General features: G+C 37.5%; 1 protein-coding gene across 3 annotated transcripts in view; it reads right to left on the reverse strand.

The window, feature by feature from the left end:
- The window catches only part of NARS2 (asparaginyl-tRNA synthetase 2, mitochondrial), a 132,350-nt gene that overhangs the window by 30,910 nt on the left and 73,998 nt on the right, over positions 1 to 27,442 (reverse strand). For 2 of the 3 annotated variants that reach the window (XM_032427025.1, XM_032427026.1), the window contains 3 exons: positions 8,873 to 9,005; positions 4,535 to 4,633; positions 4,388 to 4,425 (listed from right to left, as the gene is read on the reverse strand). In XM_032427025.1, the coding sequence (XP_032282916.1) occupies positions 4,388 to 4,425; positions 4,535 to 4,633; positions 8,873 to 9,005 (270 nt within the window). The remainder of the gene's footprint in view (positions 1 to 4,387; positions 4,426 to 4,534; positions 4,634 to 8,872; positions 9,006 to 27,442) is intronic. The other variant, XR_004302115.1, reaches the window with a different exon arrangement.

A 27,442-nucleotide genomic window follows, 5' to 3' on the forward strand; every position in this document is an offset into this window, starting at 1 on the left:
TTAATTCTTTCCTTCCCTGCTTACTTACTACTTTTATCAATATGCAATGTCCAGAACTCATCTGAAACTGCCTACCCAACATCTACAACTGGATGTCTGAAAAGCATCTCAATCTTAACATGATACATGATGTATCATGTGGTGATACCACCCCCTTCCCCCCCCAACCCCTTGCTACTCTAATGGCTTTCCCAATTTCAGTTAATGGCCATTACAGCTGTATAAGACAAAAGACTTGAAGTTACACCTGACTTCTCCCTCTTTCCCATTCTCAGCAAATCCTGTTTGTTCTATCTTTAAAATATATCTAGAATAGAACAACTTCTCTGTACCTCTACTGCCACCATCCTGGCCTATGATGGTTAATTTTATGTGTCAATTTGGCTGGGCTATGGTACCCAGATATTTGGTCAAACATTCAGGATGTTTCTGTGAAGGTGTTTCTGGATGAGATTAACATTTAAATCAGTGGATGATGAGTAAAGCACGTTACCCTCCATAATGTGAGTGGGCCACATGATGAGTTGAAGGCCTTAAGAGGACAAAGACTGGCCTCTCCCAAGAAAGAGGGAATTCTGCCAGCAAAATGCCTTCAGACTCCAGCTGCCAACTCTTCCCTGAGTCTCTAGCCTACTGAACTACTCCATCAAATTTTGAACTCAACAAGCCTCCACATTGTGTGAGATGATTCCTTAAAAATAAATCTTTCTCTTTATATACATCATGTCAGTTTTGTTTCTCTGTATAAATCTAATACATGGTCCAAACCATCATTTATTCTCACCCAGATGACTGTAATAATCTCCTGGTTGGTTTTCTGCTCTTACTCTAAAGCCTGCCACAGTGATCCTGTTAAATCCAATTCAGATCTTATCAGTCCTCTGTACAGAACCCTTCAATGGCTTCCCCACATCACTCAAGCAAAAACCCAAACTCTTCACAGTGACCTACAAGGCCCTACATGATTTTCCCACCTCTCACCTCCTTTCTTTATCTTCTATTATCCTTTTCCCTTATCCACTCCTATTACTTGAACACACCAGGCATGCTCCAACCTCGAGGCCTTTGTAGTTGCTATTCCCTCTGCCTAGAATATTCTTTTCCCACATATCCATACAGCTAGTTCTCTCACTTTCTTTAAGTCTTTACTGAAAAGTCATCTCAGTGAGATCTTCTCTGTCACACTATCTAAAACTTCTACCTCCTCACTCTTTTGTCTTATCTTCTTTCTCTTCTCTGGGTTTCTTCCCCCTTAGTATAACTCATTCTCACAACTATAGGTTTTACTTATTATTCTTGTTTCTTGTTTCTTATTACCGCCCCCCGAAATGTAAGCTCAATGAAGGCAGGGAATTTTGTCTTCTATGTTCACTGCTTTAAGACAGTTTGTTCAGATTCTAGAACAAGCTCGGCACATCGTGAATATTCAATATACACTTTCTTTTCTTTTTTCAAGTTTTTATTTAAATTCCAGTTAGTTAACATACTTAATATACACTACAGTGAAGAAAAGAAAACCTCAAAAGCCTTCATTTGTACTTCACTGCCTTTCGATTCTCTATCATGGGGCTCCTATTTCCTCTTTTTCTGATCTCATTCTCTGTTGCCTTGCTATTCATTCAGGCTCCAGGACTCATCACTTTTAACTTGTAGCCTGAAGGCCTACACTGATACCTGAAATTCTCAGTTCAGTCAAGTCTGCCAAGTTTTTCTTATTACCCTCCTCCAGGACGGTTGAATTCTTTATTCTCTTAGAACAAAAACTTCCTAAACCTAATGACAGTAAGTGAAGAATGATATCAAATCATGTTCAGAAACAATTTTCTCTTCTTCCGAGTATCAAACTTACCTCCTATACACTCTGTAAATACAATGAATACTAAGTCTTATATAAAATGTTTGCACTATTTATGAAGAGATTGCTTGTTCTTTTTCCATATTAAGTATGTATTTGTTTTATAGTAAACTGTAAAATGGAACAGACTATCTGATTAGTATGCTTAGTGGAATAAATAACCAGTCCAATATCCAGTACTACTTGTACAGGATTGTAGTGGAAATGAAGGAACAACATATGTGTTATACTTAAAACGCAGATCTTTAGGTTTAAAAAGGTGGCTAAAAAACAGTGTAGAATATATTATCAGATTTGAGCAATTGAAAGTAAATAAAAAGAAAACTGAAACAGAGAAAAACTGACAGGCAGACATTACATGCATGTATTTTAGAAGTTTGTTTTTTAGATAACACAAACAAATGAAAACATACTCCATGCTCATGGATTGGAAAAACAAATACTGTTAAAATGTTCATACTACCCAAAGCAATCTACAGATTTAACGTAATCCCTATTAAAGTACCAATAGCATTTTTCACAGAACTAGAACAAACAATCCTACGAAAGATCCCAAAGAGCCAAAGCAATATTGAAAAAGAGGAACAAAACTGGAGGTATCATAATCCTAGATTTCAAGATATACTACAAAGCTGTAGTAATCAAAATGTATACTACTGGCACAAAAATAGACACATAGATCAATGGAACAGAACAGAGAGCCCAGAAATAAACACTCAATAGTATGGTCAGTTAATCTTCGACAAAGCAGGAAAGAATATCCGTTGGGAAAAAGACAGTATCTTCAACAAATGGTGTTGGGAACACTAGACAGCTACATGCAGAAGAATGGAACTGGATCACATTGTTACAACATACATAAAAATAAATTCAGAATGGATTAAGAACCGAAATGTGAGACCTAAAACCATGAAAATCCTAGAAGAGAACACAGGCAGTAATTTCTTTCACATCAGCCACAGCAACACATTTTTAGGTATGTCTCCTGAGACAAGGGAAACAAAAACAAAAATAGACTATTGGGACAACACCAAAATAAAAAGCTTCTGCACAGAAAGCCAAGGAAACAATCAACAAAACTAAAAGATAACCTACTGAATGGGAGAAGATATTTGCAAATGACATATCTGATGAAGGGTTAGTATCTATAATATATAGAGAACTGATACAACTCAACACCCAAAAAACAAATAATCCAATTAAAAATAGGCAGAAGACATGAACAGACATTTTTCCAAAGGTATCCAGACGCCCAACAGACATATGAAAAGATGCTCAACATCACTAATCAGGGAAATGCAAATCAAAACCACAATGAGATATCATCTCACGCCTGTTAGAATGGCTAAAATCAAGTACATAAGAAACAACAAGTGTTGGTGAGAATGTGGAGAAAAAGGAACCCTCGCGCACTATTGGTGGGAATGCAAACTAGTGCAGCCACTGTGGAAAACAGTATGGAGGTTCCTCAAAAAATTAAAAATAGAACTACCATATGATCCAGTAATTCCACTACTGGGTATTTACCCCAAAATACAAAAACACTCATTTGAAAAAATACATGCACCCCTATGTTTATTGTAGCATTATTTACAATAGCCAAACTATGGAAGCAGTCCAAGTCTCCACTGATAGATGAATAGGTGAAGATGTGGTACAGATACACAATGAAATATTACTCAGCCATAAAAAAGAATGAAATCTTGCCATTTGCAACAACATGGATGAATCTAGTGAAATAAGTCAGTCAGAGAAAGACAAATACCGCACGATTTCACTTATATGTAGAATTTAAAAAATAAAACAAAGAAAAAAATAGACAAGCAAACAAAACCAAACCAGACTCTTAACTACAGAGAACAGACAGATGGTTACCAGAGGGGAGGTGGGAGGGGGAATGGGTGAAATAGGTGAAGGGGATTAAGAGTACACTTATCTCGATGAGCATTGAATAACATAATAGCATTGTTGAATCACTACATTGCACACCTGAAACTAATATATGTTAATATACTGGACTTAAGTTTTTTAAAAAGATTTTATTTATTTATCTGAGAGAGAGAGCGAGTGAGCAAGCCAGTGTGAGTGGGGGAGGGGCAGAGAGGGAAGGAGAGGGACAAGCAGACTCTGCACTGAGCTTAGAGCCCGAGGCAGGGCTTGATCTCACAACCCTGAGATCATGACCTAAGCCAAAACCAAGAGTCAGACGCTTAACTGACTGAACCACCCAGGTGCTCCAAAATAAAAGTTTTTTAATTGAGCCAAATTTTTATTACTAAAGTTAATATTAGTCTCAATTGCATTAATTCAGTTAATAATTACTGTATTCATTTATCTTGCTATGATTTATTCATGTATTTATTCATGAAACACTGATGATCAACTATGAACCAGATATAAGAGCTACAAAAATATTTAAAACATGGGCCTTCCTTGTGATAAGCAGATATATAAACAAAAAAAATTTAAGACTGTGATAAATACTATGATAAAATATGAATAAAGTTCAGAGAAAGTATAGTACCTACTTACATTAAAAAGTTGTTTTTTAGCATATGTTCTAATCTGTCCTTGGTAAGAAAAGAGAAAAAAAAATTATTAAATGTAATTATATTTATTATATGTAATTAACATATTTAAAGAGTAGATGTATTGGACTTCATCCACAAAACTAATTACCTTTTGGCCAGGAGCTATGAACTTGTGACAGAGTTCAACATCTTCAGGACAGTTTGAGAGAACCGTCATTGTTGCAGTCTTGAAGAGTCCCTCCATAACCTAAGAGAAGTGACAGAGAATTGTCTGACAAGTAAGTTCCTTTATATGAAAAACCTATTTAGGGTCCTGTAAGGACTGCTCTCCAGGTTTTAGCAGCTATAAATCCGTTAGGCCTCTTAATCCCCAAATATACTGCAGCAAGTTAGTTCAGTTTTCCAGATTGATTATGGCAGGCAGTGCAATTTCTTCCCAGAGTGGGTAAAAAAAGGAAAGAAAAATGTATGAATCTTTCGTTAACAGTTTCAATACTAGTATTGAAGTGGGATGTCAAATGAACAGCCAAAACTGACTGATGCCTCTCTAAAGTGCAGTATACTCACTTGTAGAATCAGGACAATAACAGTACCTAGCTTCCAGGATTATTGTGATAATTAAATGAGATAATCCATGTATAAGACTTTTAGCTTTAGTACCTGGCTCAGAGAAGGACACAACTAACATTAGTTGTTGTGAAGAATGAGACTTTGAAAAGTGCTTCATTCAGTCACTGGTAAATGAAAGCTGACTTTAAAATTAGAGGAGCAATGAGATAGATCTACATCTAAATATGTATATTTTTGCTTTGCTAAAGCATACAGTGAAAATAACATAAATCCTGATACAACACAAATCAGTATGTAAGAATGCATTCTACCAGGGGTATCATTACACATCCCACAGAAAAAAACTTGTTAGAAGAAAAAAACTGACTGGAATGGAAAATATTTCTAATCAAAACTAAAATGCTTGAAGTCAGTGAGATCCTATTAGGCCTTCCCAATGTTGGACTCAGAGACACTCAGTAAGTACAGGCTACCCCAGAGGCAGGGATCTTCCCTCCTTCTCCTGGTACACCCTCTCAAGGCTGGAGACACAGGGCGGGGCACAAGCATCTCCTGCACTACCTCAGTATGATCAGATACAGGAACGTACTTAATTACCAAGAAACAACCAGATACATTTATATATATGCATATGTATGTGTGTGTGTGTGTGTATATGTATATATATTTTATGTATATATATATATATATTTTTTTTTTAAAGATTTTATTTATTTATTTGACAGAGAGAGAGAGTTAGCGAGAGCAGGAACACGAGCTGGGGTGTGGGAGAGGGAGAAGCAGGCTTCCTGCCGAGCAGGGAGCCCGATGTGGGGCTTGATCCCAGGACCCTGGGATCATGACCTGAGCTGAAGGCAGACGCTCAACGACTGAGCCACCCAGGCACCCCATTTTTTTATATATTTTGTATTTTTATATTTACATATATATTTTGTATAAGAGTAAGGAATAGCCTGATGAAAGAAGAGCAAAAGGAGGCTAAAGATCTTTTACCTTGAGGCTATATTACCTTTGATCTGGGAATAGTGAGATAAAGAAATCACTAAGTAACTGAATGATTTATGAAGGGTCATATACCTCAATCACTAAAAAAAGCTGACACATACGAGGAGCAAACAAAAACAGACTGGATACTAAGTATGAACTGTTGAGGCGTACAACACACCTATCTGTAAGATGAAGACTTTGACCACTGGGGATGTTAAGCTGGTGTCTTTCATATGAGCAGTAAATTTCCATTTGAAGAAGAAAATCATTGGCTTCTCTAACCTTGACTTTCAGACTATGCTCTATAAATATATTTGAAGAAAACAGAAACTTAACTGAAGGGTTAGCATAACCTTCAGATGTTTTTAAAAATACATTACTCAATGGCACTAAAATAGTAATATTTGTTTATACCTTATGAGGGGAAAATCCTTTGTTACAGTATTCTGATTTAATATTTTCATCAAGCTAATAATTTCCACAGAATGTAATTTATAAAAGGGAGAAAATTAAGAGAAGTAGAAAATTACTTGTGGGGGGGGGGCCCTTTTTTTCTGTCTTTAAGAAAAAGTTTGTATTTCAATTAATTAAACATCATTGAACAGTGTATGCTGAGTAATACTCAGTGGAATACTAAATAAAAATTATTAGGTACAGAATTTATAATTATAATGTTTAATAATTTCTAACATAATTTATGTCTTTGGAACTTTTCTCTGCTATTTACAGGGGGAGGGGCAGGAGAGACAGGGTCAAGGCAGAAACAGGGAGATAAAGGATGTGGTTCTGTGGCTTACAATACTCTCATTGCCTAAGTGAGAGAGTAATACTGAATTGGGTGGTGGGCTGGAAGCAAAAGCTGCTTAAGGAATCTTACTGACTCCTTGTGAGGCTCAGATCCTGAATCCCTACATTTTATTTATTTATTTTTTAAGGATTTATTTATTTATTTGATAGAGAGAGAGACAGCGAGAGAGGGAACACAAGCAGGGGGAGTTGGAGAGGGAGAAGCAGGCCTCCCGCTGAGCAGGGAGCCTGATGTGGGGCTCGATCCCAGGACCCTGGGATCATGACCTGAGCCAAAGGCAGATGCTTAAAGACTGAGCCATCCAGGCGCTCCCTGAATCCCTACATTTTAGAAAAGAAATACTTGACAGTGTTACTATTGTCATTTTTGGCCAGATAACTCTTTGTTGAGGGGGAGGGACCTGGGCATGTTAGCATGTTGAACAGCATCCCTAGCCTTTACCCACTGGATGCCAGTAGCAACTACTCTCCCCTCTCCTCCGTCCACTTCCTAGAGACAACCAAAAATGTCCCCCGGGGAACAATGGTCCACAACAATCACTGGGAGATGTTAAAGTGGTATATAAATGGATACTGTGTGTGGTCAAAACACCCCTTTAGGACCAAGAGCTTTATCCACTGGGAATATTAATTACTGATGGCTCCTAGTTGAGTTCCTCTTCAGGAACTGGCCAGGCCAGGAGTGCTACCTTACCCAAGAGTATGCCTCTTCCCAAGGCTAGCCCATGTCAGGTAACTGCTTGATGGGGGAAGAACAAAGGTACACCACCCCCTTGCCTTTCTATGAGACAACTATGAAGGACCATTCCTGCTCCAAAGTTCCTCAAAGATTTAGCTAAGGCTTCTGTACATGCATTGTAGTTCAACTTTTCCCTCTGCCCAATGCTGCTTTCTTCCTTTCCTTACAGATGGTTGTTCTCTAGAGCATTCCCCAATAACTGCCCACCCCCCAAATCTCTGCTTTAGTTTGTTTACTAGGAAATCCAACCAAGACAGGATAATAAAAAAAGTAAGTCCATTCTATTTGACAATATATGTGGTATTTATGTTTTAAGTGGAATTGGGTCATTTACTGGATAAGAGTAGAAAGATACAAAATGAATATAAGTTGAGAGGTGACGAAAATTGTTAAACATCCTGTGATTACAAATCCAAACTAAGATATTAATGGTACTAGGTAGAGAATTCATAATAACAGTCAATAATTTCTGGGTACAAAGTGCCATGAACTATTCTATGTGCCTTATATATATAATCCATGTAATCCTCTGAACTACCCTATAAAGTAGGAACTATTATTCTCATTTTACAGGTGAGGAAACTGAGGCTCAGAAAATTAAGTCCCTTGTCTAAGATCACAAAGCAAGTGGTGGAGCTAAAAATCAATTCCTGGTCCATCCAACTTCAGAGCTTATGTACTCTAACTGGATTATGGCCACAGCCTCCTAAAAGGACTCCCACCCTCATTTTTATCCCCCTCTGAATCATTCTTAATATTATCACTAGAGAGAGGTTTCTAAACTATAATTGACCATGGCCTTTCCCAACTGAGAACTCTTTTACCTTCTGAACTACTTAGCATAGCATTTACAAAGTCTTTCTTTCAAGATCTAACTCTTGACTATTTTTCTGGACTTATCTCTTGTCCCCAAAACAGAGCTCTGATGGTTCCCATAGATGCTTTCCAATACAGCTATGTAGATGTTTCTCTAAATATAAAGATGTTTTATTTATTTGCCTAACAAATAACAAGAGCTATTATTTATTGAGTTTGCTATATGCTAAGCCCAATACTAGATGCTTTACATTATACATCCATTATTGCATTTACTCCCTATGAAATAGTTACTATTATTTTCATTTTATAGTTGAGGAAGCTAAAGATCACCAAAGTTTGGTAACATCAAAACAAAATTAATGGCAGAGCTGGGATATGAACTTAAATCTGACTCTTGTACTTTAAAGGGATTCAGTAGATGTTTATCAAATTAAGTAGGTCCCCATCTTCTTCACTCCATTAACACCTATAATGCACAGATGTCCAAGGTGAAAATGTATACAGAAGCATTAAATGTCACAGATATCTGTTATTTAGAAACTGTTTTAAAACTTGTGTACCTACCTGTATGAGATCTTGAAGACTCTCAACAAAAGAAATCTCTGCTTCTACCATATAAAACTCTGCCAGGTGTCTCCGGCTCTGAGAATTCTCTGCTCGGAATGTTGGACCAAAGGTAAACACTTGAGTAAAAGCTCTGCAATTCAAGATTAAAAGTATAAAAATGGGATTCACATGGTTACTTTTAAGTATTTAAAATACTCAGTGTACTCTACTCTTAAGAAAAAAAAGTTTTGTGCTTCTGTCTTGTCCACAAACCTGCACATTTAACTGCTACATTTCTCTAATGGATGATAATAATAGTTTCATTAAAAATGTTATATTTATAGAAACCATTTTATCCCGAAGGAATCTGCAAATGCTTTGCAAACCCTATGGCTTACTAAATATAGAATTATAGCCACTTCTGGGTGCACTCTACTGCCTCTGTCTTAAACACAGGCAACTACATTTCACAGCATCAAGAACAAAGTATCGGAAAAACACCACAGCCCAACCAGCTTCACAGAGAATCTATACAGTAACAGTTAAAACTAGAATTTCACGTGGATAAAGGATGCTAATTATTTTTTAAAATATGTGAAAAAAGGGTGTCAGATGTGTACAATGCCTTGTTTTGAAGTCTACTCAAGTCCTTCACAAACACCCAAGTGTTTCAATGAACGCTGTGACCCCTGAAACTTGGGGGTGAGGATGGATTTTGAAGAACTGTCTACTTTATTCTCTGGTGTTCAAGAGAATAGCTCATAGCTCAATAATCCCAATAGTGGGGGAAATTTTTACTTTTCAATTCCTGCAGAAAAGTGGACACTATACCTTCATTCTTCAAAACTTCTCATTTCCCTCATTTGGAATCAGAGCAACAACTGGGATTAGATCAAACATGTGAAATAATGAGTATTTCCTGAGGACTATCTAATCTTTGAATTTTAAGGTTTTGTTAGAACCAAACAAGAGGTTTGGGGCTCCTCAGCTATTATCCCGAGCACTCTTCATTTGACTGGCATTAGTCAAAAAACATTAAGATCAGAAAATAAGATTGTGGATATATATACCAGTTGGGCTTTGTTTTGTTGTATTTTTAAGTAAAGATGCTCTGGGAAATGAAACAGTAAAACAATTATAATGGAAATCAAGAGATTTTTTTTTTCCCCCCAAAGGGCTATTTTAGTTAAGGCCTAGTTGGTAAGAAGCTTAGGAATTTATGTTTTGGTTCTACAGCCACCTTCCTGAGACCATAATCAGTTAACCTCTGAGAACCTTAGTTTTTAATGGAAAAATAAACAGTAAGAACTCGGAAGTATTACTATGGTAACCTCTCTGCTGAGATTCAGATCCAGACGTGTCTGCTAGAATGTTCCTGAAAACACTGACCCTATCTTATGCAAAATGAAAACCCTTGCCTGCTCCCAAAACAGATGAAAAACAGAACAAGGAACAATCCTTCCCTTCCTTTTTCACTTTCCCCAGTTCTATTAATTTCAGTTACTCTAGCCCATCACCCAAACTGGATCTCCCCCTGCCCACACTTCCCGTATCATATCCATCACAAAATCATATTGTTTACACCTACAAAAATGCTCTCAAATCTAGAGACACACCCCATCCTTTTTTTCTTTTTTTTAAATCTACACACAAACGGTCTTAGTGTAAACTTTTGTGTCTTGGTTGGAGAATTACAACTTTTTACCTGGTCTCTGCCACTTGTCTTTTTCTCCACCCTAAACTATTATGAGCTTTCAAACTCAAGGCTGATTACATCAGCCATAATTCAAAAATTTTCAATGCTTTCCTACTGCTCAAATGATAAAGTTCAAACTCCTAACTTTAACTCACTTTCCTTCATAAAGCCTTTTCTCTAGCTATGCTGAAGACACTCCCCTCACATAGCTTGCCAGGGCAAGCCTTTAGGCCTTTGCTAGGCTGTTCCCTGACTCTAATGACCATTCCTGGCTCCTCTTTCTCCAAACGGCAAATCCCCATCTATCCTTCACGACTTGGCTCAAATGCCACTTTCTCTTTGTAACCTTACCGTACACCCCCAAATTTACTGTTCCCTCCTTTATATGACTATGACATTTTGTTCATATATTCATTATATAGTACATATCACTTTGAAATGCAATTATATATGTATCCTTCTCCCCCAGTAAACTATGAAATTTTCCAGAGCAGGAATCATGTTTTATTCATATTTACATCTCCAGTGCCTAAGATAAAACAGGTGTTCATGCTGAATGAATGAGTACTAATGATGATGACAGGCTTCCTCAGTTGTAAACTGGAGAAGTACAGCATCCTCATAAACAGTAACATTACAAATAATATACAAAAAAATACTCAGATATTTTACTGTGGCTGTTACTTAGTACCTAAAATAGGTCAAACAATCTAGGTCTGTCCCAAACAATAAATTAAAAAATTATAAATTTCCAATCTGGGACTATGCAATCTCTAGGTAGGTTGGCAACAGTGTATCTACATAAATGAAATGAAATTTTTTTCTGGGACTGCATCACAAAAGATTATGTATACAGATGTTCACTAACAACAAAGGATATTTTTATTGAGATTTTCCTGGGCAGAAACAGAAACTAGGGGGCATAGGTGAAATTTACTTTGGGGGCTCTGAGGGAGACTTTCAAGAAATGGGCAGTGATCTTAGATTGCTGTTCAAAAGAGAACTATTATTCGTATTAAGATACCAGTTACAGAGAAAATAGTGGTTTCTAAAAAGAATTACAAATTCAAGTCACAAGGGCATCTGCTTCTCACATGGCGATTCTACGTAGAGTGCTCAAAGATGAGTAGCAATAGGGATTTTTAATTTAACAATGGGTTAATAATTTTTCCTAGCAATGCAGGATAAGCTCTCTAGTATAAAATAATAAAGAGGGTCAGAGATTTTTATTTTAATTATAATAAGGATTGGGCTCTGATTGAGATATCCAAGAGTTAAGTATTATTCTAATAGGGTAAGTAAAAACTGATGGCCATGGTGCTTTCTCTGAATTAACAGAAAGATAAAATGAACTGGAAGGTATGTTAAAGAAAACTGCCTAATTCAGCATCTGGTCTTTAAGCAGATGAATATTTAAATCATTTGAGAATGGACGTCCTACGCCAGTGCCCAGTGTTCTGTGATAAAAGCAGGGACAGCAGCCGTAGTAACAGTGATGGTCACTCCATCAGAAGTGCTCCTTGTGGGCCAGGTACTAGCTGGAAGAATCTCAAAGTTAACTCCTTTATAGTTAATTCAATAAAGTATGTATTGTTTCTTCTATTTTTCAGGCTAAGACATGGAAAGTCAGAGAGGTTGAGAAGCTTTCCCCAAAGTCACAGAGACACAGCCCAGGAAGTGGCAGAGGCCAGATTTGAATCCAGATGTGACAGCCTTCATCATGATATGAAAATACTGATGTTTGTAACTGAACACTGACAAACCTGGAGAATTAGGAAGAAAACTTTGTAATGCACCACCCATGCTTCTCAAAGATAGCTAGGGTAAACAGTTTGGTATATTTACCTTCCTTATGAATAGCTTGTTTTATGTGTTAAAATTATAGCTCACTAGGGTATATTGCCTTCATGTAAATAAGGAGAATGATAAATCTTCATCAATATTTTATAACCTTGAGCAAGTCATTTAGCCTTTTTGGTCTTCAAATTCTTACTGAGTGGGAGACTGGGGCAGCTTGGCATTAATCTCTACTGTCTTTTACAACAATTTTGTTTCTAGGTCCATGTGAAATCGTTCTCATTTTAATTTATGCTGACTTCTTCTTTTCTGTCTTCCACAGACACGAAAGCCATTTGCAGCAAGGCTTGGACTAACCAACATTTAAAATAAGATCTGAGAACAAGGCCACTTCTAAAATAAGATACAAAACCAGGTGAAAGGCCAGTACTGCTGTGAGAAGCAACCAGCAGAAAAAGAAAACACTCAGTACTAAAAAGCATTCTCGTGCCAGATTATGGAGAGGCGAGCTATATAAGGAAAGTCCATGAGCTTGGAGTAGATGTTTAAGATAACAAAAGTACATTTAATACACATCAACCGAGTTAACTACAAAAATGGCTCTTTAAAAATAAAAAATAAAGTTACTCCCCTCCCCCAAAGTTCTACAAAGGTCATTTTCTTTCTTCTGTGGAGTTCTATGAAACCCTAAATTGGCAAGTGGATTATTATAAAATAGTCACTGATTGCTTGGCCATTTATTCTTTCTAGCCCTGAAATTCAAGAGCTAATCTTTATATTTCGAAAGAGTAGAGGAATTACTGTTCTTCAGCTGGGGAAGAACTTAGTCAGCATAAGGTCAATCAGCAACTTTCCCTAAGGCCTGCACTCCCAACTTCCTATTACTTCTCTGTGGTCAGTTTAGTAAACATTCATTGAACTAAAGTGAACTCACAGCTTTAAACTAGTTTTTGAAAGTCTTTCTTTGTCTAATGGTATTCCCATCTTTCAGAAAATAATCATATGTTTTACCAATGCTTTCAATCCACTGGATTATCAATACTGTTACATATTTGTCATTCATTATTTCTACAGAGTGGACTCCAGGCATCTCCTTTTCAGTCTTCCCCTATTCCTCTAACCATCCTGCAATACACTTGGCGGAAGGGGATAAGACATAGCTCTCACCATTTCAACAATTCATGTCAAGATGCCTTAGGGAGGATGCACTCTAAAACCTAAAAATTATTCTCTACCATCATTGCTAACCATCTCTGAAAAAATAATTTTCTTTAACATGTCCTAAATATTTGCTCTGGAACTGAGTTTGAGGCCCAAACAAAATATAATCTTAACTGTATAATGAGATTCAAAGGTCAGTAGTCTGACAACAATCCTGCTAAAGGAGTAGAGGGTTGGCTACTCTTCTCTGAGGAGATAAAATCTGAACTGGGGGAAGGACATTCCAGAAAAGGGAACACTAAGCACATAGGTCCTAAGGTAGGAAATGAGCCTGACATGTTTAAAGAACAAAAGTAGGCCAGCAGCAAGATGAATGGTAAGAGGTCAAAGAGGTGGGAAGGGATCATGTAGGGCATTCCTTGTAAGCCATGGTAATAAGGAGAGTCTGGATTTTATTTGATTCTCCTTGGAAGATTCTCTCCTCTTGAAACAGTTAACACTGAATTCTCCTAGTTTTCCTCCTATTTATTTGATGTCTATCTCTGCCTCCTTACACATTCTATTCTGTTTAGTAAACACTAGAATTCCTCAAAACTTAGTCCCTAGGCCCTCTTCTTTTCTCACTGCATACATTCTCCCTAAATGATCTCACCTCAGCCAACAATTTCAATTAACTACCGGCACACAATTCACACATTTCTATCTCCTGCCCAGATTTCTTCTCTAAGCTCCAGAAGCATGTATCATGTATTTGATTGATCCTTTCACTTGTCACAAATGGAACTCATGCCTTCCCCAAGCCCCACTTCGGCTTCAGTCTTCTTCCAACCTTCTTAGGTCAGTCCTCCCATTAGGCTCTTTTTTTTTTTTTTCTTTTGAAGATTATTTATTTATTTATTTGACACAGAGAGAGAGATAGTGAGAGAGAGAGCACAAGCAGGGGGAGTGGCAGGCAGAGGGAGAGGGAGAAGCAGGCTCTCCGCTGAGCAAGGAACCTGATGCAGGGCTCGATCCCAGGACACTGGGATCATGACCTGAGCCGAAGACAGCCGCTTAACTGACTGAGCCACTCAGGCGCCCCCCTTAGGCTCTTTTTAATAACACCATGTACTACTGTTCACAGCACTTTTTTAAATTAAAAAAAAAAATGTGATCCTTTGTTTAATGTCTGTCTATCTACTTCATTAGACTGTAGATTTCATGACCTTATCTATGTTTTGGTTCATTACAGTATCCTCGCTCTTAACCCAGTGTGCCCAATACACACTAGACAATTACTATTTGTCAAATAAGCAAATAACTCATTTTCTATAAAATATGCCGATCCCCAAAGTGAATCTTTGAAAAAGCTCTGGCATGGGGGGTAAGGACAGAGGAGAAAGAAGAGGAAGACAGCAAGCAGAATATAAATTACTAAGCAAAAAATTCTGCTATTCTCTGAAATAATTTTTCAGAGAAGGTACTAGGAGAAACAGAATAAGTTTTTTTTTTTTTTTTAATTTTATTTATTTATTTGACAGAGAGAGAGAGACAGTGAGAGAGGAACGCAAGCAGGGTTCCGGAATGGCAGAGGGAGAAGCAGGCTTCCCGAGGAGCAGGGAGCCCGACTCGGGGCTCGATCCCAGGACTCTGGGATCATGACCTGAGCTGAAAGCAGATGCTTAATGACTGAGCCACCCAGGCGCCCCCAGAATCAGTTTTTTGAAAAGTGACTGCACATAATTAGTTTTTACTCTGTAGGTAGCAAGTAAATTTTTGAAAAGGACTAGATCTAGTGAACTTCTCTAATTAGTAAAGATTTTATTTCTTGATGAACTGAAATATTATCACATGAAAAAATTACCCTAAGTCTTAATCTATGTAAACAAAGCAGCACCCAATTTTTTGGCTGTTGTAAGAGAGGATACCAACAAGTTAAAACAATTATTCCACTTCATCATTCCTACAATGATGGGCTCTTCAGAGGACTGACTGATTGGATATGAGGTCTCAGAAAGTAAGATTTTTGTAAAGGGCCACAATTTGTGTACTGTTCTAAATGAATGTTTATCCTCATGTTTTAATAAGACGCTAAAATCACTTTTCCAAAAAAGGTAAACATTTTGTTAACTGCATCTACTCATGCCTAGATTATCCTTCTTACATTTCTCCTATTTAATAGTCCTTATACTAAGGACCACTAAAGAGAACAACAGGCCAGTATGTGCACCACACGGTATTTATATATTATTTATGCCTACAAAGATTTCAAAGGTTATCTTTCTGAGGCCTGATGCTAGAGGTAGATGAGTCATTATGGCATTGAACCATCAACAATTTCCTGTACAGATGACCCTTACTTTTTTAAGGTGATGGTAATGATTAAGAACATGTACTCTAAAGACTTAAATTGAAATCCTGGCTCCTCCACTTATGAACTAGCCAAGTTAAGTTCGTTGAGACTAAATTTCTCCATGCGACAATGGGGTTAAATATATATATGTCATGGAGTTATTATAAAGACAAAATGAAACAAAATATGTGAAAAGATTAACCTAATATTACCTAATGGTAAGTGTCCAACAAATGGGTAATAGCTGTTTTTGTTTCCTTTTTTCCCAAAGGTCTACATTTCTCATTTTGCTGGTCTCAAGACCTCTTTATACTTTCAATTACCAAAGATTTCAAAGAGATTTCATTTATGTAGGTTATGTCTACCAGTGTGTACCATTAAAACTGAGAAAATTTTAAAAATTGTATTAATTGATTTAAAGACAATGATAAACCCATTATAAGTCATAAGAACAATTTTTTTAATAAAAAATCGTAAGAGTGGTACTGTTTTACTTTTTTGTAAATCTCTTTCATATCTGGCTTAATAGAAGACAGCTGGATTCTCAAATCTGCTTATGCATTCAGTCTGCTATGCTATCACATGTCACGAAGACTTTGGAAAACTTCAATGTGCATTCATGAGAGAATGAGAATGAAAAAGGGAAATACTGTCTTAGTATGATTATGAAAATAGTTTTAATCTCAAAGGACTCCCCTGAAAGGATCTCAGGGGGCCTCAGGGATCCCCAGACCAAACTTCGAGAAACACTAATGGTTCTTAATGAGGAGTATTACTTCTGGACTTTACCTCTGGAGACCTCCATTCAGAAAATCTAGGGAAGGTACTGGCCATGAGTATTTTTAAAAGTTCCACAGGTAATTATTATGTGAACCCCTGATTAAGAATCACTACTCTAAAAAATGTTTAGAGTCCCTAATCAATATCCCTTTTAGAAAGTCTCTTGATAACTAAAATTTTTAAATGAACAATAACGCTGTTTTGGTGAGAAACTCCTCACACATTGCTGGTGGGAATGTAAAATTGTGCAGCTCCTGTGGAAAGGTTTGGTGATCCCTCAAAAAGTTACACATATTAGAACTATCATATGACCCAGCAATTCCACTTCTGAGTATAAATCCCAAAGAAATGAAAATAGTGTTCAAACAAAACCTTGTACCTGAATGTTCATAGCAGCATTATTCATAATAGCCAAAAAGTTTTAACTCAAATGTATGTTAACAGACTCATGGAAAAACAAATGAGATCTATCCACACTATGGTATACTATTCAGTCAGAAAGAAGAATGAAGTACTGATATACCCCCACAATATGAATAAACCTTGAAAACATTATGCTGAAATTAAAGAAAGCAGACACAAAAAGCCACATAATGAAGGATTTCATTTCTATGAAATATCCAGAAGAGGCAAATATATAGAGACAGAAATCAGAAGAGTGAATGTCAAGGGCTAGGGAGAAGGGCGAATGAAGAATAACTGCTTCGTGGGTGTGGGGTTTCCTCTTGGGGTGATAAAAATGTTCTGGAACTAGGCAGTGGTGTTGGTTGCACAAATTTCTTGTTATGTGTATTTTATCACAATAAAATTTTTTAGTTTATTGGAACTAATTGTCCATGAGGCACTTCACATGTTTTATTTTATCCTTGCTACCCTACAAAACATTATACTACATCGTCATCCTGTTCTTGACTGTCAGGATGTTCCTGACTCACCTTTCATCACCGGGCAGTCTCTGAGACTGCCTCTTCTACCACTTACGGCTGCTCTTTTCGATCTTATGCTTTCCTCTAACTACAGTCCCTTCTTGGTGAAAGGGGATGTTCATTTATAAGCACTGGCGGTCAATCAGGACACCTTTTCAGTTTATTTTGGTTACAGAAATATGATAACACATCCAATATATTTTATAGCTCTCTTTTGCTCAGGCATTTACCAAAAATGACTTCTTTAGTGGCATGCTTCTCCCCCCCACCCCACTTCCTTTAGCTACTCTCAGGTCTAGAGCTATTGTGGAACACTGTGGATTCTACAAGGTTGGACTTGAGTAAAAGGAATCTTTGTTGTTAATGCTTAAAGGACTTACAGCAGTGGTTCTACAACTTGAGTGTGCATTAGACTCACCTGGGACTTGTTAAAATATGGCTTGTAGGACCCCACACTCAGAGTTTCTGCTTCAGTAGGTCTTAGGGGAGGCCTGAGAGTTACATAAGTTCCCAGGTGATGCTGATGCTGCTGGTCCAAGGACGACACTTTGAGGACAACTGATCTAGTGTGGTTCTCAATCTTGGCTGCATAGAATAACCTGCGGTATTTCAAAAACAATCGTGAGGCCCAGTCCCTCCCCCAAACCAATTAAATCTTTTTCTGGGGGCTTGAGCTGAAATACGATGCATCGATATTTTTTAAAAGGCTCCCCAGACATTCTAATGGACAGCTAGAGTTGAGAACCACTGATCTAGACCCTCTAATTTCTAATTATAATGCAAAGTAAAAGGGACAAATAATTGATATAAGAGGTGTTATTTCACAAAAGGTACCATTTGCATAAGAGCTACAGACTATGAATGAATAAGATATTTCTAATACTTTTGACTGACTCCCAATCCGAGCTTGTTCTATGAACACAAAAGCATAAAGGGACCATGGCAGACTAGAGACAGAGGCAAGATGCTTTTAAAGGAGCACTTAGCTTACCAGAAATAATGCAAAAAAAAAAAAAAAAATCTCTACTTCTCTGCATTCATTTTCCCTGAATTCGAGAAGAGGAAGAAGGGAGGGGAAGGGAAGAAGGAAGGGGGAGAGGAGAACAAAAGAAAGGAGAGGAGGAGGAAGACACAGAATAGAGAAATACCCGTTTGGACCTTGCAGTAAGTCTTTCACGTGTGTGCCAAGTGATATATTTCACAGCTGCATGGTAATGCACTAGTTAAACACTAGGAAAAAATACCCATCAGTAATAACATAGATGATCTGTGGCATAGTCATACAAAGGAATAACCCATGATAGTGAAAATGAGACGACTATGCAACATGAATATAATGTAACAATGGGGATGTTACTGGGAATATAATGTTAAATGAATAAAGGAAGTCATAGAAGAATACATATAGATGATTCCATTCATATAAAACTCAAAAACTTGTAAAACTAAAAAATGAATTGTTTGTGAATATATGTGATGAAATAATAATAAACACAAAATTGAGGCTAGCTCTCATGGGGAGAGAAGGGGAAAGTACATACAGGAGACTAAAGAAATGAAACATTTTGAGAAGATGGGGGTTGGTGAACGTATCACTATTCTTTATACTTTACCTATATATCTGTTTAAAATTTTGTGTCTATGCGATATTTAGACATCAAAAAAGACATAGGATGGACAAGCTAATGGAACACAATAAAAAGTAAAACGACAAAATCAGACAAAAACTAAAGGTCAGGCGTTGGCGTCAGCCCAGAACACCTTACCAGGACACCACTCAGTTCTTCATGCTTCCTACCTTTCCCTTCTGACTATGCATTCAATTTAATTCAACAAACATTAATATACCCTGAGTACCTACGTTTTCCCAGCATTACTACTATGCTAAGGACAACAGAAACCTCCTAACAGCATATGACATGGGTGACTTCAATGCTTTATGCTCTGGACAGAGGCCAATTAAATCTGCACCGTTCAATATGGTGGCTACTAGCCACATATGGCTACTTAAATCTACACTATTTAAAATTAAATAAAATTAATACAAATTCAGTTCCTCAAGCTAGCCACATTTCAAGTGCTCAATAGCCACATACAGCTAGTGGCTACCATAATGGACCGTGCAGATACAGAACACTTCCATCACTGCAGTAAGTCCTGCTGTCCAGTACCAAAGTAGACTGTTGAAATCCCAGTATCTACAGAAAATAATCAACTGCAAAAAATGTGTGCTCAGACAATGCAACATGAGGGAAGAGATCAATGGAGGACAGAACTCTGGGTACAGCTTCCTGAATTTGTCCCAGTGCCTAGTCATACATATTTTATTTTTCCCATGGCTACCGATCTGCCATGTCAGGTCCCTGTGGCTCTCCTCCCATCTCGAATCTGTTGCTTTATAAAACTAATGTCCTGCTTCTTGGTGTTGGCAGGCACAGCTCCCTTCTCTGATAAAATGGCTTTCTGAAAGGCACTGACTCACAACCTAAGACTTATTCAGTAATCAGTATTTCTAGCTTCTGTTAACTTTCCATCTATGTGCTGCCTAACTCTGAGAATCACGCTTTGATAGGCTATTGAATCATCCTGTGGGCATATTATTAGCCATCTTATTCGAATATCTTCTAAAGATGAGGATGAACCAACTATTCTCCAATGATAACGGCTCCCTAAGAAGGAACATTAAAAACATACATGATGCAATGGATAGTTCTTCCCTTTTTTGATTTGGTTTCACTTAAAAGTATGTTGCTAAATGCCAGGAAGAAAGAGTGATTGCTGTAAAAATACTAAAAACAAATAGTTTTAATGATATGGATTATGGTATGATCTACACAAAATGTAGGGAGACTTTGGATTGAACTAATTTGAGCAGTTATCTTCAAATTCCCATGTCACACCAACTCTCAAGAGCTATATATGAAATACCAGAATTGTCAAATCAAACACATATTTTGGCTATAAAGGGTATGCTTGTAAATTCTGAGATAGTTCTTTGTACAGTAGTCCCTAAAGTACTCTCTGCCTAGAGTTCAAATGTTCTCATTGAACCTCACACTATACTGTCCTGAAGTAGAATGATGAGGAAAGCACAGAGTAATTACCCAGTTGAAGAAACTACATAAAAGTCACTAAAAGATGTTTCACAAACAAAAACATTTAGGTTTTTATTTTTATCTCCCAACCTCCATCATAATTCACATTAAATCTGCCTCTTAAATGTGAAATACAGCTGGTTCAGGTTTTGCATATTCTCCAAATTGTAGAGATTTGTGTGACACATGTATGTTTATCTGTCCTATGCACCTGTTTCAAGTGGCAAAACACGGGTTTTATTTTTTCAGTGTAGGGGTATATCACAGGAGATAAAGTGGGGATTGACATCAAGAGAAATAAAAATAGTATGATTATCAACCAACATATGTGACTGAGCTTATTTGTTACTAATTTCTACTGTGAGAAAGAAGCAAAAACCGTGGCTGCTTGAGTTTCTTTTACCAAGTTCTTCTAAAGGAGCAAAAATGAAGTTTCCTTTTGTTTTGTAAAAACGGAAGCAAATCTGTCTTACTAAAGTAAAATACACAGAAGTGTTTCAGTGGTTTCTAGAGTTCATGTACATAGTTTACAGGTGATTTAAAAAATTGTTTTTTCAAGATTTTATTTATTTATTTGACAGAAGAGAGAGAGAGCAGGGGGAGCGGCAGAGGGAGAGGGAGAAGCAGGCTCCCCTCTGAGCAGGGAGCCCAATGTGGGGCTCAATCCCAGGACCCTGGGATCATGACCTGAGTCAAAGGCAGACGTTGAAACAACTGAGCCACCCAGGCACCCCCCAAATTTTTTTTATTAACACTAGATTTTCTTTTTTTCTTTTAAAGATTTTATTTATTTATTTGACAGAGAGAGACAGCGAGAGAGGGAACACAAGCAGAGGCAGAGGGAGAGGGAGAAGCAGGCTTCCCACTGAGCAGGGAGCCCGACGCGGGGCTCGATCCCAGGACCCTGGGATCATGACCTGAGCCGAAGGCAGACGCTTAACGACTGAGCCACCCAGGCGCCCAACACTAGATTTTCTAAATTCATACAAAGAGAAATTCATACCAACAACATGGGAAGGTAAAATGAAATTTTACTTTTTTTTTTTTTTTTAAGATTTTATTTATTTATTTGACAGACAGCGAGGGAGGGAACACAAGCAGGGGGAGTGGGAGAGGGAGAAGCAGGCTTCCCGCTGAGCAGGGAGCCCGATGCGGGACTCGATCCCAGGACCCTGGGATCATGACCTGAGCTGAAGGCAGATGTTTAATAACTGAGCCACACAGGTGCCCCTGAAATTTTACTTTCATTTAATAAAGTTACTTTAAAATATCTAACTAGGTCCAATACAGTATTATTTCAAGTTTATTAATGCATTTTCTGATGGAATTTTTTTTCTTTTAACTAGAACAGATTGGTGAAATAAGTCAAAAGCACAGAAGTAATTCAGGCCCACAGGTCAGAGCAGCCAAGAAGAAATAGAGAAGCTTTGGGCCTAGCTATCTGTTCTTATCTTACAACTGGCATTATGTATCATGAAATCATACTCATTTATTTCTTCATTAAACTTTTATTAGACAACTACCACTATGGAAAACACAGACTTTTTTTTTAAGATTTTATTTATTTGTCAGAGAAAGAGCACAAGCAGGGGGAGTAGCAGGCAGAGGGAGAAGCAGGCTCCCCGCTGAGCAGGGAGCCCAATGTGGGACTTGACCCCAGGACCCTGGGATCATGACCCGAGCCAAAGGCAGAGAAGCCTAACTGACTGAGCCACCCAGGCGCCCTGGAAAATACAGACATAAATCAGGCACAGCCTTTTGCCTTCAAGGAGCTTATATAGAGTAGTAGGGGAGATCACAGACCAAATGTACAAGCTACAATGACAAAATTCCTAGGGAAAAAAATAGGAGAAAATCTTTGTAATCTTTTGAGTAAGACATAAAAATCATGAATTATATAAGAAAAAATGATAAAGTATTCACCAACAAAATTAAAAATTCTGGTCTTCAAAAGGTACTATAAAAAGACAGAAAAGCAAGGCACACTGGGAGAAAGTATGTACAATACATCAGATAAAGGTCTAGTATCCAGAACATATAAATAACTGTTATAACTAAATAACAAAAAGACAAACAACCTAACAAAAACAGGCAAAAGAACTAAAAAGATAGTTCACAAAAGAAGATATCTGAATGGCCAATAAGCACATGAGAAAAGACAGTTCAACAGTATTAGTCATGACAAAAATACAAATTAAAACTGTAATGAGACATATACTTACTAGAATGACTAAAAAAATACTGAAGACACCAATTTTTGTCAAACATGGGGAACAAACAAAACTCTCATCCTTTGTTGGTGGGCATACAAAATAGTACAAGTACTCTGAAAAACTGTTCGGCAGTTTCTTATAAAGTTAATCATACATTTACTATACAACCCAGCAATCCCTAGGTATTTACCCAAAGGAAATGAAAACATGTGCACACAAAGACTTGTGCATAAATTTTCATAAAGCTTCATTTATAACAGCCCCAAACTGGAAACAACCCAAATGCTCATCAAAAGATAAATGAATTCCCTCAACTTTATGGTCAACTAATCTTTGACAAAGGAGGAAAGAATATCCAATGGAAAAAGACAGTTTCTTCAACAAATGGTGTTGGGAAAACTGGACAGCCACATGCAGAAGAATGAAACTGGACCACTTTCTTCCACCATACACAAAAATAAACTCAAAATGGATGAAAGACCTAAATGTGACACTGGAATCCATCAAAATCCTTGAGGAGAACACAGGCAGCAACCTCTTTGACCTCAGCTGCAGCAACTTCTTCCTGGAATCATCACCAAAGGCAAGGGAAGCAAGGGCAAAAATGAACTATTGGGACTTCATCAAGATAAAAAGCTTTTGCACAGCAAAGGAAACAATTGACAAAACCAAAAGACAACGATAGAATGGGAGAAGATATTTGCAAATGTCTTATCAGATAAAGGATTAGTATCCAAAATCTATGAAGAACTTATCAAACTCTAGGGCACCTGGGTGGCTCACTCAGTTAAGCGTCTGCCTTCGGCTCAGGGAATCTGCTTTTCCTTCTCCCTCTGCTGCTCCCCCTGCTTGCTCTCTCTGTCAAATAAATAAAATCTTAAAAAAAAAAAAACAAAACTTATCAAACTCAACACCCAAAGAACAAATAATCCAATCAAAAAAGACATGACATGAACAGACATTTCTCCAAAGAAGACATACAAATGGCCAACAGACACATGAAGAAATGCTCAACATCACTCGGCATCAAGGAAATACAAATCAAAACCACAATGAGATACCACTTCACACCTGTCAGAATGGCTAAAATTAACAAGTCAGGAAATGATAGATGTTGGCGAGTATGTGGAGAAAGGGGAACCCTCCTACACTGTTGGTGGGAATGCAAGCTGGTGTAGACACTCTGGAAAACAGCATGGAGGTTCCTCAAAAAGTTGAAAATAGAGATACCCTACAACCCAGCAATTTCACTACTGAGTATTTACTCCAAAGATACAAATGTCGTGATCCAAAGGGGCACCTGCACCGCAATGTTTATAGCAGCAACGTCCACAATAGCCAAACTATGGAAAGAGTCCGGATGTCCACTGACAGATGAATGGGTAAAGAAGATGTGGTATATATACACAATAGAATACTACTCCACCATCAAAAAATGGAAATCTTGCCATTTGCAATGACGAGGATGGGACCAGAGGGTATTATGCTAAGTGAAATAAGCCAATCAGAGAAAGACAATTATCATATGATCTCACTGATATGTGGAATTTAAGAAACAAAACAGAGGATCATAGAGGAAGAGAGGGAAAAATAAAACAAAATGAAATCAGAGAGGGAGACAAACCATAAGGGACTCTTAAGGGTTGGTGGAGGGGAGGAGGGTGGAGGGATGGGGTAACTGGGTGAGGGACATTAAGGCAGGCATGTGATGTAACGAACACTGGGTATTACATAAGACTGATGAATCACTGACCTCTACCTCTGAAACCAATACTACATTATATGTTAATTGAATTAAAAAATAAAAATAAAATGAAATAAATAAATCTTTAAAAAATATGAAATAAAAAAGATAAATGAATTACAAAATTGTAATATCCACGCAATGGAATAATATTCAGCAATAAAAAGGAATAAACCAACTGGACGAATTTCAAAAGCATTATGTTGAGTGAAAGAAGTCAGATACAAAAGAGTATATACTGTATGATACCACTTACATAAACCTAAATAAAGTATTATATAAAAACCATTTATATGAAATTCTAGAAAAGGAAATTCTAATCTGTGACTACAGAAAGTAGATCAATGGTTGTTTACGACCTAGGGCCAGGCAGGGAGACTGCAAAGAGAAATAAGGGGACTTTTTTTTTTGGTGATAGAGTATTTTTTTATTTTTATTACAGTAGAGGTTATAAGGTTTTATAAATTTGTCAAAATTTATTAAACTGTACATTTAAAATGGGTGTTTTTTTTGTATATAAAGGATATTTAACAAAGTTGAGAAGCAACAATAACAAAAAGAGCTTATTCATGCATTGGCCTAATTACTCAATTGTCCTGTTACCTAATTACTTAAATTATAATCACACCCCAACTAAACTATAAAGGGTGAAGTGTCAGGCAACTGGAAACATAGAAGGGGCACAACAATGACTACTTCGAAGAACAAAAGAACCTAGAACACAATGATAGATCACTGTCAACATAACTGGCCACAGCTCTTAGGGTAGATTATGACCTCACCTGCTCTCAGAGTTTACTTCTGATTTGGTCTTCAAATTCTGACAGGTACCGGTTTAGTTTAACCTTCTGACCTGTCTTGTGAGATCTGAATTCTGACAGACTCACTATTTGTCTCAATCCTCTGCTTTGTGTCAACTCCAGGGCTGCTACTCTTGTAAAACAACTGGATTACTGGCTGCCAGCTATTCTTCCTGGTTACAACACCCTGGCTTCTTTCTTTATAATCACCCTGGGCTCTCCAGGTCCCAGCTGTCATGACGACCATCACCACAGACGACCATTACCATTTCAGCGTCAAACTGTGATAAATGCTGGGCTTTACATAGCATCTAATTCTCACATTGGTTTGGCAAGGTGGCCATTTTCATTCATCTTTATAGTCAGGAAGTGGAGGCTCAGATATTAAACCTATAAAACTTGTACGTATAGAAGGAGAATTCTGATTGTAATCTAACTGTATGACCGTTTACTTGGACAAATTCAGCACGTTCTGGTAGGGATAACATTATCTCAGTAGCTACTTCACTCTGTAACAGCACCGGCAACCCTCTATGTGTCAATCAACAAGTCTGTCCTATATTTTTAACATCCTCCTTGGTGTCCAACAGTTACATACCATTTGGGTGAACACTAAAATTACTGCTGAATAAATGAGTACCCATAGTTATTTTTAGGTAGAAGAAAACAAGCTAGGGGAAAAAAGTCAAAATGACAAATTTTCTCTGTTCTCAACACAACCTAAATTCTGCAAACATGTAACAAACACAGATTTTTTTTTCCCCTTTCCTAAAAAAGTAATTAAACCCACCAGAGCAAAATAGAATTTGGACAAGATTACACAGTAATTGTAAGAAGTAACAATATCAGTTTTGCTTTTTATAGCTCCAATTACTGTCCATAACAGTCAAATTACTAAGGATTAATTGGTGTCTCACTATAGTAACCTGCATTTGCTTTTAGACAATGCCAACAGGCATTGCATTTTATGCAAAATGAGTTCTATTTGTATCATTCCTCAAAGGATTGACTGGCAAATTTTTTTTTTTTTTTTAACTCACACCAAACTTGCTTATTTCAAAGGCATTCAATCCTTCAGATACTCTGCTCAGCCAGACCTGAGTGAGATAATAGAAGAATGGGGCTATTCTCTCATACACTTGAAGTTGAGTAAAGGGAAATTAGTAACTGCCGTCACAAAGGAAAGCAAGACTAGAAATAGAGAATCCCATGTTTAGACTTGCAAGGTGATATGCAGATACTGCAGAGTTAATGCATTAGACAAAGACACTAACTCGTCATGCAAATAATGCACAGCCTAACTAGAAGAAGAGCAAACTATTACCACTCAAGCTAGTGAAAATGAAGTTCAAATAGTGAATTAGGCACAGATATTTACGAAGCCCCCCCCCCTTTACTTGCTAGATGGGGTAATGCCCAATTCATGAATCATTTAATAAAGACAATTAGATCTTTTTTAAAAAAAGCACAGATATTTACATTCACTCCTTCCTGAGACAATCTTAAGGTAAGTTAAAAGGAAGAAAGAAGAAGGGGACCCTCAGTGGACAAGAGATCTCAACCAATCTTTGGTTGAGTGAGGATTGATGTATCAAAGCATGGAAACCATTATCTAGAATACAGAGTAAGCATGCTGTAGCAGAAAGGAGGTGACCTGCACACAGAACCATGGTGAGGTTGGAGATGGAGAAAATGGAGATTCACTGATAGATTTTGCCTATGGAACTGTGAGCTCTCTCCAACTTCCCCCAGAATGACTGGAGGCCAGATGTCCCCACCAAACAGGGAACAGAGAGTCATTCTCTAGGGCAGTAGTCCTCAGCAGCATCACTACCTGGTAGGTTTGTCATGACACAGACTGCTGGGCAGCACTCCCCTTGTTTTTGATTCGGTAGTGGCAGGGGCTGTGGGGAATGGGAATGGGAGGTGATTACTCACGTGTAAGGGAATTCTTTCTGAAGCGATGAAAATATAAAATTAGATAGTGGTGATAGTTGTGAAACAGGACCCAGCTATGCCTTAAACTGTCACCATTTTGACTTCA

The sequence above is a fragment of the Phoca vitulina genome, unplaced genomic scaffold (assembly GCF_004348235.1).
Source record: "Phoca vitulina isolate PV1807 unplaced genomic scaffold, GSC_HSeal_1.0 scaffold36, whole genome shotgun sequence".
NCBI classification, from domain to species: domain Eukaryota; kingdom Metazoa; phylum Chordata; class Mammalia; order Carnivora; family Phocidae; genus Phoca; species Phoca vitulina.